Here is an 18,430-nt window from a genome sequence, read left to right on the forward strand (position 1 = left end):
GTCATGTAAAAATTTCAGCCTCATTGGACATCGGATGAATTTATGGTGAATTTTTCAAATGAACTGCGCAATGCTGCCAGAATTTTTATATTCCGACTAGAGAGTGGTATTAATGTTTTGACCGACCAAATGACATTATTTGAGTGTGAAACTTTACCTGAATGAACTTAAATTTGTCTACTGTGTTGTGACCAAATTTTAGCTTCATATGAGGTCGGATGGATTTTTGGTGATTTTTACAAACAAACCGCGCAGTTCTGCCAGATTTGTTGTTATGTGGAAATATCACTTGTTGCCAAGTTTTAATGAATTATATGATGCATGTATGATTTGGGAAGGTATCCTGTGACGTGATTATGTGTGACACGTTGAGAAATATTATGGCATGTTGTTCCTTAGGTTGATGAATGTTGGGATGGGTAAATTAAGGGAATGATAAAAGGAACGATAGGACATGCATGGTAATGTGAATTTATGGAAGGCTGATTTGTGTTGTGATGATTGGCAAGGGTTATTGTGTGTACGTGAGCACAAGGAACGGGGGTTGCCTTAAGTGGATATTGAATTGATTAAACCAACGAGGTGGGCTTTCTTTTCAAATCTCTTTATTTTTTGAAAATATTACGTGGTGTTATAATGGTGGTTTAACTGTTATGTCATGCCATGTTTTTGTTTGTGAGATTGTTGTCTGATGCCTAGTTCGTCTGAGCTTGCTCCGTTAGGCTATAGGGCTGTGTTGTGAAACGAATTCGGGTCTGAGTAGGGCCGCAAACCCTATCAGGCTGTGTACACTGGTGGGATCGTGAGCCGTCCTTGCTAGTCGGCCGGTCTCGTGGGCGAATAGTGTGTCCATACTTTCATCGCACTGTGATATGATGATTGTGATTGATGGAATGATGTGAAAAGTGGGGAGATAAATTGTCTGGCCAGACTTGAAATGTTTTTGTGTTCTCGTGATATTTCTTACTACATATAAAACTCGAGATCACTGGTATGGATGACATAACTAATATAAAATGTTTTCGGCATGAGCCCATTGAGTACAACAAGTACTCAGCCCTGCATATTATTTTTCTTATGTGCAGGTTGAGCGGGATGTTGCGGAGGATGATGAGTTGGCCTTAGGATGCGTTGTGTCTTCATACATAGGCGTTATCCTTGACTCTCTTTGAACCTTATTTCCGCTGCTATATCTTGAACTATGTTCCAATACCTTAATCTTTTCCATACTGTGTTTGAGTTTGTTTGGTTGTGTTAGGTTTTAAACGAGTATATACAATGTTACTTGAAAATGATGTTTCTCGCGAAGTAAACTAAATGTTTTTCTTAGAAGTTGATTGGGTTTTTATTAATTAATTTTCTCCGCTGCTTTCTTTTAAAGGTATTTATTATGAGTCATTTTTTTATTTAATAGAAAAGTTATAACTGTAAACTTCTTTAAACCAAAATGTTTTTCATTCTTTTAAGTTAATTAAGTTTTCATTTAAAACGTTGTCCATGCATGTTGGTCACGATCGCCGCGTCCGTGACCGAGTGGTATCAGAGCTTAGTGTTTCGCTCTGGTTCGAGAGTCTTCTTTTGTCTTAAGTCTAGATTAGTGAATCCTTATTGACTAGAAGTGTAACGAAGGCTCAACATCCAAAGCATCGCGCTCAACCAAAGAAAGTGAGGTATGTTTTAAGTTGTTGAAAGCATGTGAGATCGATGCATGTAATTGATGATGATATGATGAGGGTGTTTGGCAAGTGTATGCATGTGAATGAACATTATGCATGAAGATGAATTGTAATGACATGATTATGTGGAATATGAGCATGATTGCCATGATAATCTAAGCGCGTGATATATATATGAGTACGGTGTTGTGATAGTATGATTTTGTTGAGTATGAGCATGATTGTCAAGATGATCTAAACACGTGTTGTATGTAAGAATGTGATATTGTTCTGGTATGTTTATGTGAAACATGAGCATGAGTGACATAATGTCGTAAATATGTGTTATGTGTGAAAGTTCTACGATGTAAGCATGCGAACATAGGAAGATGGAGTGTTTTACATCAAAAATGGAAATTGATGAGTTGATTTGAGAATGCTGAAATTTATGAGAAAAGATGAGTAACTAAAAATGTTGTTTCAAACATATATGCGAAGTGCATGAGTGTTTTATCTGGAATACAAATGCGTTATGAGTTTTGAAAGATTTGCATGGTGTTTGACAGGTAGAAAAAAAATGGGAAATGATTTTGAGGTTGATTGTTTTGCAATATTAATGACTAGTTGTTCTAGTGGAGTATGATTGAGGAAAAATATTTATGTTGTGGAAAGTTGTTGGAATTTTTGAAAAAAAAATATCTTTGAACTTTAAATGAAAACATGTTAGTTCTTTCTTTCAGGAAAATTTATTGACCAATGGAAAATGTTGTGAGTATGAATTGTCGAAAAGAAAAAAAAAATTTGAGTTTCGATAAAAAAAAAAGTTTCAAAAAAAAGAAGAGAAATGACTTTTCATTTGGAAAATTGAGCTATGGAAGTGTAATGTTATGTATGTTATGAGGTGCGAAGTATGATACGTTATTCTACGGAGTGTTTTATACGAATGATGAAAGTTGATGCGAAAGTACGTTTTAGTTGAGTCAAAACTTTTATTTTAAAAGTGAGATGTGGAAATATTTTTTTTGAAAGTGTGAAAGTGTAAAGAAATTTTGTTTCAAAAGTTTTGAATATAGTTGTAAAGTTCGAAAGTGTTTTGCTATGAGATGTGAAAATGTGGTGTGTTTATCTTGAGGTATGAATTACGTAAATTGTGGTAGATGATGATCTATGAGATGATGAATTGTGTTGTGAACTTAGAGTACCTAAAATATAAGCCTAGTTGACCGCGTGAATCGTAGTTCTAAGTTGAAAACTTAACTATTGCTTCTCTGAGCAATGAAACATACGAGAATATGAAAGTTGAGGCAAACCCTTAAGTCAAGGTGCGAGACAAGAAGAGCTGAAGCTAAGTGATATTTTCATGCAATAGCGAGCGATCATACTCGCGATTAAATTAGTATAGTGTAATCTTGCGTAAGTGACAACACGATGGAGATGATCTTCATACCCTGCTAAGAGCACAAGGATGATAACAATGTCCTACGAGGATAGTCATTATGACATGCAAATAATTTTATGAAGATGTGGATTCTGACTATCATTATTAGTGGCGATGACAAGAAGAATCCCAACGTGGAATCCATGGTTCTTAGAGCGATGTTACCATTCTTGGCTTGCGAAAGATGAACGAGGGAGTACGACTTTAATAGCTAGAACAAACTATTTTAATCAACAGCTCTTACTTGGATTCTAAGAAGTTATTTTTCAGGACCTTTCAAATAACCGTGGACCTTTGTCTACTTGACAGCTTGTTTCGTTCACCCCTTGCAAGTGATGCATATTATTTCTTTTCCTCCATTGAGTCTTAACTCACTTTCAGTTCTTGGAAAGTGGTGTTGCCTTCATAACTTTGGACACTTGGATTGATTGTAGTCTTCTATGACTTATTATTTATACGCACAATATTTTGACTTTGTGAGCCTTTGCTATTGAACTTCATTCCTAAAGCTGCTTGCAGTTATGTCCTTCAATATAATCACATTTCGCATACATTTTTTTTTCTATGGGATATTCTTCCTTGATCTTTTGTTCAGCTTTTCATTTTGTAACCATGTCTGTGTCAAGTTCTTTCTTACAGAGTGAAATTCTTTTTGGCTCAGTTCCACTATATGTATCCTTTTCATAATAGAACCTTCCTTTCTATAAAACAAATTTAAGGCCTACATTTTATACCTTGCCTTAACAAACTTAATCCACTTGATTTTTTTTCAAAAAGCCCCTTTGACTTTGGTTGCCTTCACAAACTTATGAACCCATTGATGTTATTCTATCAATCCATATTATGATTTTCGTTGAACCATGATCAGTACCGCCTTTTGACAAATGCCTACATTTCTCAATCCTCATGCAACTGATCATTTCTTTTCCCTCAACCCTTTAAGCCATTATCCATTGATGTGTAGACTTTTCAAATTTGGTCGGACAACTGAATTATCTTTTGGTAGCCAACTATGAGAATTGACATTTATTTGATTTCATCCCATATTCATGACCTATCTTATGTTCTTTCTTGCTCCGTGGGGATGATCATAACCAATTGTTATATTTCAAAATTGGTTCATATCCAAGTTAAGACCGTTTGGTTAAAGTTCGCGTTCTTGATACATTTTCTGAGTTTTTGATGCAACATTGCAAGAAGAGGCAAATTTCTTTTCGAGCCTCTAGCAAAGAGCCGACTATCTTGTATAGAATTTCCATGAACCGACGAAACCCCCCATAATCTCTGCTTTACAAGAAACCACGATGGTAAGAAAAGGGCGTCCGACGTATCTTGTGTACTTGAACGGAGAGGAAAAGAAGGATTTGAGAGAGAAAGACGTGGCAGTAGTACGAGACTTTACCGACGTGTTCCCTAAAACTATGCCTGGACCACCGCCTAACAGGCAAGTGGAGTTTACCATCGACTTAGAACCTGGATCTGCGCCAGTATCGAAAGCACCATACCGAATGGCCCCTAAAGAGTTGGCTAAATTGAAGATTCAGTTGCAAGAATTGCTCTATTTGGGATTTATTCGACCTAGTGTATCACCGTGGGGGTGCCTGTATTGTTCGTTAAGAAAAAGGATGGAACGATGAGAATGTGCATCGACTATCGTGAGCTCAACAAGATGACCTTGAAGAATAAGTACCCACTGCTGAGGATTAATGATTTGTTTGACCAACTTCGAGGAGCGGGCGTATTTTCGAAACTGGACTTGAGGTCGGCATATAATCAACTAAAGGTCCGATGAGAGGATGTGCCTAAGACTGCTTTTCGCACTTGTTATGGCCATTATGAATTTGTCGTGATGCCATTTGGGCTGACCAATGCCCTGGCCGTCTTCATGGACTTGATGAACCGAGTTTTCCACGAATATCTCGACAAGTTCGTGTTAGTCTTCATCGATGATGTTTTAGTATACTCGAAGAACGAGGAGGAACATGGAGGGCATTTTCAAACTGTGTTGGAAACGTTACGAAAGGAGAAACTTTATGCCAAGTTTAGTAAGTGTGAGTTTTGGTTGACTCGAGTGAACTTTCTTGGTCATATCGTGACGACAAATGGGATTCAAGTAGACCCAGCAAAGGTCGAGGCTGTGCAAAATTGGAAATCACCGAAAATGCCAAGTGAAATCCGCAGTTTCTTGGGATTGGCAGGATACTATCGACGTTTCATTGAAGGATTCTCTAAGATTGGAGACCGATGACGCAACTGTTAAAGAGATGAATCAAGGTGGTTTGGACGCCAGAGTGCGAGGCGAGTTTCCAACTGTTGAAAGAGAAATTGACTACAGCACCAGTCCTAGCGGTACCAGAACCCGACAAGAACGCGTCGAAAGTAGGACTAGGATGCGTGTTGATGCAGGATGGGAATGTGATAGCATATGAATTTTCTGACTCATGATTTGGAGTTAGCAGCCGTAGTGCACGCGCTAAAAATTTGGAGACACCATCTCTATGGAGTGAGATGTGAGATTTATACGGATCATAAGAGTCTCAAGTACTTCTTTGAGCAGAAGGAGCTAAACATGCGACAACGACGTTGGTTAGAGATTGTGAAAGATTATGACTGTGGTATTCACTATCACCCGGGCAAGGCGAACGTAGTAGCCGATGCTTTGAGTAGGAAGAACCAATCTCAACTGGCTTATTTCCTAACGCAAGAGAAAGCGTTGATTCACGAATTCGATAAGATGAGATTGGAAATAGTGAAAGCGCCCGAGACAGTAGAAGCGAGATTGGCGACGCTAGTGATTGAGCCAGATTTGAGAACCAAGCTCATAGAAGCCCAGCGACGTGATGAGAAATTGGAATAATTACGTGTGAAGGTGAGAGCCGAGAAGCTTGATCATTACCTTGAGGAGGCAGATAATGCTTTGACGTACGATGGGTGATTGTGTGTGCCGAGCGATGAGACGCTAAAAGATGAGATTTTAAGTGAAGTGCACGACACGCCTTACACTGCACACCCCAGAAGCACAAAGATGTATCGAGATTTGAAGCAACATTTTTGGTGGAATGGAATGAAATGAGACGTAGCGTGATATGTGGAACGATGTCTAGCATGCCAACTAGTGAAGGCCTTACACCAACGGCCATATGGGAAGTTGCAACCACTCGAAATCCCCGAATGGAAGTGGGAGCATCTAGCTATGGATTTTGTGACGGGTTTGCCGAAGTCACAGAAGGGCAACACTGCGATTTGGGTGATCATCGATCGACTAACGAAAAGCGCGCACTTTTTACCAATTCGAATTACTTATGGCGCAGACAAGTTAGCAAAACTGTACGTGAATGAGATTGTGCGTTTGCATGGGGTGCCAAAGACCATTGTGTCCGACCGCGATATGAAGTTCACATCGAGATTTTGGATGAGTTTGCAATGGGAATTGGGCACACAATTGAACTCCAGCACTGCTTATCAGCCGCAATCGGACGGGCAGTCAGAGAGGACGATTCAAACACTTGAGGATATGCTGCGAGCCGTTGTCTTAGATCGAAGGGAAAGTTGGGAAACTGTTCTACCGTTGGTTGAATTCGCCTACAACAATAGCTTTGTATGGCAGGAAGTGTCAATCCTCACTCTATTATACATCAAATCCGCGTAAGGATCAAAGAAGCTCAAGCTAGGCAGAAGTCTTATGCTGACGTGCGTCGAACGGAAATCAAATTTGATGTTGGTGACAAAGTATTCTTGAAAGTATCCCTGACGAAAGGAGTTGTGAGGTTTAGAGTGAAGGGCAAGCTGAAACCGCATTTTGTAGGACCGTACGAGATTATTGATGAAGTAGGCCCTGTAGCGTACCGCTTGGCGTTACCTCCCAGTTTTAAGAACGTGCACAACGTGTTCCATGTGTCGCAGTTGCGCAAGTACGTGTTCGACCCCAAGCATGTGATTCATCAAGAGGAAGTGATTCTAACCCCCGACATGAGCTACGAGGAAAGGCCAAGGCAATCCTAGATCGGAAGGTACAAGAGTTGAGAAACAAGTCAATAGCGTCCGTGAAGGTGTTGTGGAAACACCATGGTCCCGAGGAAGCTACGTGGGAGTTCGAAGATAAATTGAAAGAAAAGTTCCCCGAGTTGTTTATGTGAGACGATCAAATTTCGGGACGAAATTTCTGTTAAGAGGAGAAGGATGTAACATCCCAAAAATTTGTGATGTTTATTTAATAAGTTGATTTGAAATTTCAATTATGAAACTTTTGTTTCTATGCGATTAAGTGAATTATGTGAAATAATTATCGTGGGTGATGTGGAATGAAGTGGTTGATATTTTTATATTTTCCAATGTGGGGAAATAATTTAATAGGATCATGCATATATTTTTCCGAGCCAATTCATTGGAGTTTTTGGCCCTTCCTAATTTTTGGAAATAGTATTACATTTCTTGGATTTAATTAATTGTTTTGGGATATTTATCCAAATTAAATCCAAACCAAATTATCCCTAATTTGTGCTACATGAAACTCGAACTCTAACCTATTATTTTTGTGAGTTTCGGATATCCTCTACTTGAATTAAGAGGATGAATTAGTTTATTTGATAAAATTGGTACCTTGTTGATTCCTTCATTTATTTTAAATCCAATTAAATCTTGCCACATTTTATTCCCTCACCCCAATTAAATTAAGAGTTGCATTATTTCCTTGTGGCTAATTAAGTAAATTTTCGGCCCCCTATTTGTAGAGGAGAATATATTTGTTTCCTATTTTGTGGAATTCCCTTTATTCAATACCAAATTAATACCTAAGCCAAATTAATTGGGGATGTGAATATTTTCCTTCTATTGTGTCTCCATCCCACACTCTTTTTAGCTTAATTTCCTTGGGGGAAATCTATTTTATTGCTGCCTATTTTATTAGAGTCTTTTCCTATAAAGAAATTACCAAATTTAAATCCTATTCTATTTAATTGAGGATTTAAATAATTTCCTTGTGCACACCATCAAGATTTTCGCCCCTTCCCTCATTATTTCCTACTTGGAGATTTAATTTATTTTGTTCCCTTGTTTATGGAATATTCATTGACTTATTTTCCTAAATTGTGAATCTATTTCTCTCCAAGTAAATACCAAATAAATTCCTTAATGAATTTATTAACCTAATTTTCGAAATTTTGCCTTCTTTTTAATTGTGAGATTATATTTATTGGCCTTTATTTTATTCCTCCACAATTAATTAATTAATTAATTTATGGGATTAAACCTAGGACTATATAATCACCTAAACTAAACCCTAGCCCCCATTCTCCCTCATAATTTTCGTGCCTCACCTCTCCTCCCTCTCTTCAACCTCTCCAAAATTTCTCCCATCATTGTTCTTGCATCCATTGAAGTTTTATTTTCAAGAGTTCCAGACGAATCGCATCAATCTTTGCTTTTACCGTTTGGTTTTCGATTCAAGAAGGTATAACTAAATCTTTTCCTCATCTTCTCCATTGAAACCTTGTTCTTGATTCATTCATGCATATAGTGAGTGTAGGAATCACAGATCGCAAAATTAATCGATGGGAATTTGTGTTTGTACGAGAAAAACTGTGAATATGCGATTGTGAATGAATATGTGTAAAGTTTGAATGATTCATTGGTGAATAATGTGTGGTTATATGAGAACATGATTGTGAAAACCTTTTGAAACATGTTTGTGTGTGGGAAGCATGAAAAATTGTGTTTGGTTGAATGAGGAAGAAACCCTAATTTCGAATTTGTGAGCCTGAAATCTGTGACGTTCGAACAGCGGTTTTTGATGTGTAATTGACCTATCAAATGATCGAATTTTGATATGAAAATTTTACTGAGTAAATTTCAAGGTGTTTTCTGTGTCTCGTGTGAATTTCATCCCTTTTTGTCGAAACATGAATATTTAAAAAATGTTTGAAGTTGACTGCGCAATTCTGCCAGAAACTTGTGTTCTCGTCCAGAAGATTTCGTATTCTGTTTGACTGCCCAAATGACCTCCGTTTGATGTGATTCTTAAACTAGATAAAATAATTGAAGTGTCTTCTGAGTCATGTAAAAATTTCAGCCTCATTGGACATCGGATGAATTTATGGTGAATTTTTCAAATGAACTGCGCAATGCTGCCAGAATTTTTATATTCCGACTAGAGAGTGGTATTAATGTTTTGACCGACCAAATGACATTATTTGAGTGTGAAACTTTACCTGAATGAACTTAAATTTGTCTACTGTGTTGTGACCAAATTTTAGCTTCATATGAGGTCGGATGGATTTTTGGTGATTTTTACAAACAAACCGCGCAGTTCTGCCAGATTTGTTGTTATGTGGAAATATCACTTGTTGCCAAGTTTTAATGAATTATATGATGCATGTATGATTTGGGAAGGTATCCTGTGACGTGATTATGTGTGACACGTTGAGAAATATTATGGCATGTTGTTCCTTAGGTTGATGAATGTTGGGATGGGTAAATTAAGGGAATGATAAAAGGAACGATAGGACATGCATGGTAATGTGAATTTATGGAAGGCTGATTTGTGTTGTGATGATTGGCAAGGGTTATTGTGTGTACGTGAGCACAAGGAACGGGGGTTGCCTTAAGTGGATATTGAATTGATTAAACCAACGAGGTGGGCTTTCTTTTCAAATCTCTTTATTTTTTGAAAATATTACGTGGTGTTATAATGGTGGTTTAACTGTTATGTCATGCCATGTTTTTGTTTGTGAGATTGTTGTCTGATGCCTAGTTCGTCTGAGCTTGCTCCGTTAGGCTATAGGGCTGTGTTGTGAAACGAATTCGGGTCTGAGTAGGGCCGCAAACCCTATCAGGCTGTGTACACTGGTGGGATCGTGAGCCGTCCTTGCTAGTCGGCCGGTCTCGTGGGCGAATAGTGTGTCCATACTTTCATCGCACTGTGATATGATGATTGTGATTGATGGAATGATGTGAAAAGTGGGGAGATAAATTGTCTGGCCAGACTTGAAATGTTTTTGTGTTCTCGTGATATTTCTTACTACATATAAAACTCGAGATCACTGGTATGGATGACATAACTAATATAAAATGTTTTCGGCATGAGCCCATTGAGTACAACAAATACTCAGCTCTGCATATTATTTTTCTTATGTGCAGGTTGAGCGGGATGTTTCGGAGGATGTTGAGTTGGCCTTAGGATGCGTTGTGTCTTCATACATAGGCGTTATCCTTGACTAGGCATTAAAATAAACCAACTCTGCTCAGATCTCACGTCGAACGCTTAATCCACTCCGGATCCAAGCAATCCGAAACCAACAGCAACTAGATTCCACTCCAGAACTTCCGAACTAACAGATCTACTCCGATCAACATCAAATTTAAGCGTTTCCACAATCAAAACTACAAAACCAAATTCAGACCTCCGATTCATTCACCAACAAACTCCGATCACTCCGATTCAGCCATTACTCTGCACAGATTCAATAAACAATTGCGAAACTTATCCAAAACAAGCAAGCTAGCTCAAAACTCCAGAAAATCACAACAGCAAAATCAGACATCGACATAACAAAAAATTAAACTTGCATAAAACACGGAAATAGTCGATAAAACAGAATGCCGAGCTTCGAACAGCGAAGCTCGGTGGAAACCACAAAATGCGAGAAAAGTAAACGGGAACTTGTTTCTTCGCCCTCAACAGGACGGTGTTACAACCCAACTTGAAACGAGAAAGCCGAAAGTGAACCCTAGCGCGGAACCCCCTGAATTTCCCTATAAAAACCCAAGTGTATAGAAAAGTGAACTAGCTGCCGACTGTTAGTGAGGTCTCCCCCGAGAAGATCCCTCCAGAATGCATGCAACCTTCCTTTTATAGACACGGACATAATCTTCTAGAACCTTCGTAGAAAATCCATTCTACCCTTCAGTTCTGAGATTTACTCCGTCTTGCAATTTCTTTCACAATGTTCACTTATTCGCCAGTTTCCTCGGGCGTGTGATTGCCTCCTTATTTTCCTGGACCTGGCGAATTTCTTCTATACACCTGGCTTAAAACATGTGTTAGACCGAGCAAATTCACAAATTTATCCCCTGTACCTATGCATGAAATTAGCCTTATCAAACTGCTCACACTTAAACCATGCTTGTCCTCAAGCATGAAAGACAAGAAAAAAATAAGGCAAATTTCAACGCACGGTCCCCAAGAACGACTTTACAAACAAGACACTAACACAAAACAGACTCCTAGGCCTAGAAAACTACAGACTCATAAAAGAAGACAACACACAAAAAGAAACAACAGACAAGCATGAACTAGTTTCAACTTTTAGGCGACTGTCCCCACAAGCTTAAGTTCTCTCCGATCGTCTACAGTCTTCAAATCCTCCCCCTTCTTTCTTCTACCTAAACGGTCTGTCAGTTCGTCAAGATAGCCTATTGATTTCCCAGCGGTTAGGTTCGCTCGATCACTCATTCCTCACCAGGGATGTTAGGATCGAAACGCTCCAAAGTTAAAGTTACACCACTGATGCGTCGGGTTATGAGAATTTTCTCCTTTCTATCGTCTCCCGATTTTTCTATATTTTTTTTCATTCCTGGGTCAGGTAATTATCTGTCACGACCGCCCATACCAGGGGTATCACAAACGCGGCGATCGTGACCGACATGCATGGACAACAGTTTAAAAGAACAACTTAAGACTTAAAGAAGAAAAACAACTTAGTTTAAAGAAGTTTAAGGTCATTTTTTTTAAAAGACGTAAAGAAACATACTTTTATAAAGGGCACCGGAAAAAATTTGACTTAAGAAATACAACTATATATATAAAAAAACTAAGGTAAAACGAACATTTAACTTAAATCTCGGAAAACACCATTTTCAGAAAGACAACGTATACACTCGTTTAAACCTAACACCGCCATACATGTTCAAACACAACACGAAAAGATTAAGGTCTTAAGACATAATTTAAAACATAGCAGCGGATAAATAAGGTTCAGGGAGAGTCAAGGATCACGCCTATGTATGACGACACAACGTATCCTAGGGTCTTTAGCCAGCTCAACATCCACCGCAACATCCCGCTCAACCATCACATAAGAAAAAGAATATGCAGGGCTGAGTACTTGTTGTACTCAATGGGCTCATGCCGAAAACATTTTAATAAGTTATGTCATCCATACCAGTGATCTCGAGTTTTATATAGTAAGAAATATCACGAGAACACAAAAAATCCAAGTCTGGCCAGACAATTTATCTCCTCATTTTCCACATCAATCAATCAATCACATCCTCTTACCATAGTGCGACGAAAGTGTGGCCACACTATTCGCCCACGAGACCGGCCGACTAGCAAGGACGGCTCACGATCCCCTCTGTGTACACAGCCTGATAGGGTTTGCGGCCCTACTCAGACCCGAATTCGTTTATCATAGCCCTATAGCCTAATGGAGCGAACTCACAAACTAGGCATCAAGCACAATCTCAACATAGCCCTATAGCCTAACGGAGCAAGCTCAAACGAACTAGGCATCAGGCAAAAATCTCAACATCAAAACAATCACGGCATGACATAATAACACTTTAAACCACCCTTATAACACCACATCATATTTTCGGAAAAATAAAGAGGTTTGAAAAGAAAGCCCACCTCGATCGCTTAGCAAATTCACAACCCAACTTATAGCAACTCACGATCCTCGAGTTCACGAGTACACAGCACCCTTGTCAATGACAACACAAGTCAGCCTTCCACATCAACATTTTACTATGCATGTCCTATCGTTTTCTCTCTCATCATTTTTCTCACATTCCCCAACCCAACATACGTCAAAAGGGTGTAAAGACACACGTAACACATTCCAACTTATCACAAGTGATTTCAACATTTAAACACGTTCCTTGGACATACATGCATCATATAATACTTTGAAACTTGAAACTAGGTGTCATTTTAACAAGGCAGAAAACTGGCAGAACTGCGCGACCGTTTTGTAAAAATCACTATAAATTTACTCGACCCCATATGAAGCTAAATTTTGGTCACAATACAGAGGGCACATTCAAGTTCATCCATGAAGATTTTCACACCGAAATCACGTCATTTAGTCAGTCATATCACATATTAAACTCTTTGGTCGGAACATACAATTTCTGACAGCACTGCGCAGTTCATTTGACAAATTTACCATAAATTCATCCAATGCCCAAAAAGGCTGAAAATTTAACACGACTCAGAAGACACTTTCATCTAGTTCAAGAATCACATTAATCGGAGGTCATTTGGTCAGTCAAACAGAAAATGAAACATTCTTGGCGAGAACACGAGTTTCTGGCAGATTTGCGCAGTCAACTTCAAAATTTTATTAAAAATTTATTTTTCGATTAAAAGGGCTGAAATTTACACGAGACACTGGTAACACCTTGAAGTGTACTCAGTAAAATTTTCATATCAAAAATCGGCTGTTTGATAGGTCAATTACTCATCAGAAGCTACTGGTCGAACATCACAAATAACAGATACACAATTTCTAAATTAGGGTTTCCTTCTCAATCATCCAAACACCAATTCTCATGCTTATAACACACAATCATGCTTGATAAGACTCTCTTAATCATGTTTGCATATAAACTTACATCATTCACCAAAGATTCCAATCAAACTTCACACAATTCAATTGAAACGCATATTTATCAAGGTTTTCAAGCAAACTCACTTTCCCTCCCCGATTAAACTTGCGATCTACGATTCCTACACCCACTACATGCATGTAGGATTCAAGAACATGGTTCAAATGAAAAGAATGAGGAAAAGTGATGCCAATATACCTTCTTTGACAAAACGAATTGGTAGAACCAAGAAACGAGGTGATTCGTCGGAGATTCTTGAAAATAAACTTCAATGGATGCAAGAAACAATGGTGAAAGAAGTTTTTTTGGAGAGAATGTGGAGAGGGAGGAGGGAGGCACGAAAATTGAGGGAGAATGGGGGCTAGGGTTTAGTTTAGGTGTTTTTATAGGATTAGGGTTAGGTTTAAAATCAATCAATTAATTAATTTTGGGGAAAAATACAATTAAATAAATCTACAATTAAAAGAATAAAATAAGCATGTGGGAAGGGGAGGAAATTTTCGACAATTCCATGTAAGAATTGCAAGGAATTTATTTGGTATTTACTTGGAGAGAATATATTCACAACTTAGGAAATAAAAGTGAATATTTCATAAACAAGGGAACAAAATAAATTAAATCTCCAAGTATGAAAATAATGGTGGGGGCCGAAAATTTCCATAAGGAATTGCACAAGGAAATTATTTAAATCTCCAATTAAAAGAATATGATTTAAATTAGGCAATTTATTTATAGGAAAAAGGCTCCCATAAAATAGACAACAATTAATTAAATTCCCACAAGGAAAATATTGCATAGGGGGCGTGTGATATGGAAGAAAAGTAGGAGAAAAATATTCACATCCCCAATTAATTAGACATAGGAATTTATTTGAATAAAAAGGGATTCCACAAATTAGGAAACAAATAAAATATCCTCCAAAATTTAGTGGAGGGGCCAAAAATTGCTAACCAAAGAATGTCCCAACTCTCTATTTATTTTAGGTGAAGAAATAAATTATAACATGATTTAATTGGATTAAATTCAAAGGAAGAGAGTCAATAAAGCACCAATTAAATCATATGAAAATAATTCTTTCTCCTATAGGAGATTTTTGAAAACTCCCAAGGAAAATAAAAATGGAGTTCGAATTCCATGTAGTACCAGTTAGGGGTCATTTGGTTTGGATTTAATTTGGATAAGTATCCCAAGACAATTAATTAAATCCAAGAAATGAAATACTATTTCAATAATTAGGAAGGGCCGAAAATTCCAATGAATTGGCTCGAAGAATATAAATGCATGATCCTATTAATTATTTCCCCACATTGGAAAATATAAAACATCAAGCTCATCATCCCACATTAACCACGAAAATTTATTTCACGCAAAACACTTAATCACATAGAACGAAAGTTTCATAATTCCAAGAATCCAAAATTCGAATAACATATAAGAAGAGTCACAAAAATTTGGGATGTTACATTATCACTTCCTGCCCTTGGGTAATTAATCTTCTTTTTCCCCTTTTTTCCCTGGACTTCGTCCAGCTTATACCTCCGATTTGTTATTTTATTCCTCCCCTGGACTTCGTCCAGCTTATACCTCCTTTTCCTGGACTTCGTCCAGGTTATACCACCAGTTCTGGACTTCGTCCAGCTTATTCCTCCATAACCCATTTTTTTCTCTTTTAGACTCTACTCCGTAAGCATCAAGTGGCAGCCCATTTTTTTCATGTTAGCTCAAAGTTTAGGCTTATAACTCGCTTTTATAGTAGGGCTGCACAGCTAAGTTATCTAAGGCATTTTCTATCGTCCTTACTTCATTCAGACCGCTTTTAGTTTATTAAGGAAAAAGGCATCAAAGTTGACGTGTATCCTTTCTTCAATCGCTCTCACTAAGGGAATTCTTTGCCTTATTATATCCACTAGCTCATGTAACACACAAACACAAAAACTTAGAGACTCTAAGACTCTTATTAAAAAAAACAAAAACTAACAAAAACAAAAACTGCACTTACTCCTCCCCTCCCGCTTCACTCAAGCTTGTCCCCAAGCTATCCTAGTGAAGGGGGGAAATAGGAAAGTAAGAACAACACTATACAGACCAAACAACACAAAACAAACAAACAACAAACTTCTCACACTTAGACCGTACACCGAGCTAAGTGGGAGAAATCATAACAAACAAAACCAAAACATGCAAAAACAGAACAACCCCATCTCACACTTAGACCACGGAGTGGGCTAAGTGTGGGAAGTTGCAACACGTATATACAGAACAGAGCATGCTGGCATAGATAAACGCAAACAGAAAACGAAACAAAATAAAAGATGAAAAGTAAAAGTTACTTGGTTTGGGGGGGGAATCAATTAGGGGTCTGGCCCCCGCGGGAGCCAGACTTGGGCGGGGCGGACGGTTGGGTCACCTTGGCTTTCTTCTTTGCCGGAGATTCCGGCGTCTCCTTCTCTGTCTCACTCGGTCTGGGGACTGTCTTCTTCACGATCAACGGTCTAGTGGAGGATGGGGTAGTCAAGGGCTTCGATGCCTGTGGGGGTTTCGGAATAGCTACACTTCTTGGACCCGGTGATTTGGAACCGCTGCCAGGTCCAGAAAGTGACTTTGGTGCATCAGGGAATCTCTCACGAAACCACTTTGCCATCATCATCATTAGCGAGACGCCCTCCGCTATCCTCTCAGTGTGCTTAGACGATGTGGCCACAAGATCATTAATGCACCCCTTGAGGGCCACGATTTCCTCCCTGACTCGCCCGACTTCCATTCTGACTTCAGTTACCTCCTTCCTTATTTTCTCTACCTCGACACTGTCCTTTTTATTACCCCGTAGGGTCACAATCCCCTCCAGAACCATCTTAATTTCAGATCGCATCCATCCCACCTCCTGTCTCATTTTTTCAACTCCGATCTTAGCACCTGCCTCCACACTCGTCGTTTCCTGCTTCACCGGAACTTCTGACCCGCCAACCTCGTAAAAACATACCTCCTTTCCATGCGTATATAGGAGCCCCTTGTTGAAGAAATAATCCATATTGAAAACTTCCGGGGGTAGGCACATCTCCACTCCTCGGCAGGCTTTATGGACTTTCAAGATCACGTTGCGCTGCAAATAAGCCCCTAGGAGATGACATGTGTATAAATGCCTGGAAGGGTTGGCAGTTACCTGGTGGCAAGCCTGGGCAAGTCAATAGCCTAGATGAACACGGACCCCCTTGGCCATACACTAAGTAAAATAAAGGTCGGTGGTTGTCAAGGCGTTGTTGGCAGTGCCCATCAGATTATAGCTAACAAATGTCTGGGCAAATCACAGGATTCTGTTCTCGATGTGGTGGGCTTTCAAAAAGCTGGTCTTAAACTGACCCACCCTTGGGTGGGTAACAAACTCCCAAGCACTCTGTGACTTGAAACCGGGTGTGGACTTAGGCGGTCCTACCATTCTCTCATTCCATAAACCTTCGCCGTCCTGTGTACGTGTCAACAAACCCATCCGGAGAGTCCACTCTCTGATGCTCATCACGTGTTCTTCATTGAAGAGGCGAAAGTTAATGGAGTCAGCATCCAAGTCAGTGGTGGATTTAAACCGGAAGGTCAAAAAGAATTCTCGTGCCAAGGCGATCGGAACCTCGAAGGTGCTGTGCTTGAGCAGGCAGTCAAATCCGATTGCCTCTATGTACTCCCGAAATTCATTGTTGGACACAATCTCCTTGTGCTCCTCTGGGTTATACGTCTTCCCGGACTTAGCATACTTTCCCACGGCGCTCTTCTCTTTGTACGTCGCGGTACGTTTTGGGTCAGTGAACTTCCTCATAGCGTCCAGCAATTCCTTGGTGATCCAGATTTCTATAGGCTCGAAATTGAGCTCCTCTTCTTGTTCCTCGTCGGAATCACTGGACCTAGCAGGGCTTTCGGATCCAGCAGCATATGGTACCTTAGCAGGTGGAGGAAGAGAGGGTTCAACGGACTTCCCTTTTGCTTTCTTGGTCGAGGAAGGAGCAATCTGTTTTCCCTTCCTCTTTCTCTCGGTCGCGTGGCAGCTTTCCTCCTCTTCTTTCTCTCCACTGCTAGGTCTGGGAGAGTTTGCCTGCTCAGGGGCTGCGGTTGCTAGACCCAGCGATCCTTCCTCCGTTTGCTAGACGGATTCGTCAATCTCATCAATCAAGCTCCGACGAGCTTGCCTCCTTACTTCCCTTGCACTTATCGGCGAAACAGTCCCCTCTGGAACATCGATCAGATATACCAACAAATTCATCCCGTCGCCGGCGGGCTCCTGTACATTTTCAGAAATGAGGGCTTCTCCCTCCTCATTCAACAAAGGGGTTGCCCCCGTGATGTAGATAGGGGTTCCTACCCCAACCAACTCTTCCTCATCCTGGGCCTTAGTACCCACAGCTTTTTCAGGGGTCTTCCCCTCACTTACATTCTCAGAAACATGGGCCTTACTGCCCCCAAAAACTTCCACGGTTTCCCCCTCCACAGCCTTCTCAGAAATTAGGGCTTCGTCGCCCTCCGAAACACTCACACAAACACCAGGGGTTTCTCCCTCTTCGAATTTCTCAGCAACAGGGGTTTCTCCCTCAGTAATACTAACAGGCAAAACAGCAGACAGATCCACACTCACAGATGTACCTAGGGTTTATTTCCCAACAAAATCCACAGCAGCTATAACAGGGTTCACCCCCTCAGAGACAACAACTTCTTTATCAGACAAAACAGGGGTTTCCCCCTCAACGAACGA

General features: G+C 39.6%; 1 protein-coding gene across 1 annotated transcript; it reads right to left on the reverse strand.

The window, feature by feature from the left end:
• Positions 1–11,070: 11,070 nt before the first annotated feature.
• Positions 11,071–17,506, reverse strand: LOC121801120. The gene is made up of 2 exons (XM_042200577.1): positions 16,029–17,506; positions 11,071–11,113 (listed from the first exon to the last, which is right to left on the reverse strand). Exon 1 carries the CDS (start codon positions 16,751–16,753, stop codon positions 16,046–16,048), a length of 708 nt encoding a protein of 235 aa, XP_042056511.1. The 5' UTR covers positions 16,754–17,506; the 3' UTR covers positions 11,071–11,113; positions 16,029–16,045.
• Positions 17,507–18,430: the final 924 nt, after the last annotated feature.

This window comes from Salvia splendens, chromosome 1 (assembly GCF_004379255.2).
Source record: "Salvia splendens isolate huo1 chromosome 1, SspV2, whole genome shotgun sequence".
NCBI lineage: Eukaryota > Viridiplantae > Streptophyta > Magnoliopsida > Lamiales > Lamiaceae > Salvia > Salvia splendens.

Excerpts from the sequence above, each read along its gene's own strand:
- LOC121801120 (XM_042200577.1), bottom strand. The coding sequence starts at position 16,753 with ATGTGCCTACCCCCGGAAGTTTTCAATATGGATTATTTCTTCAACAAG.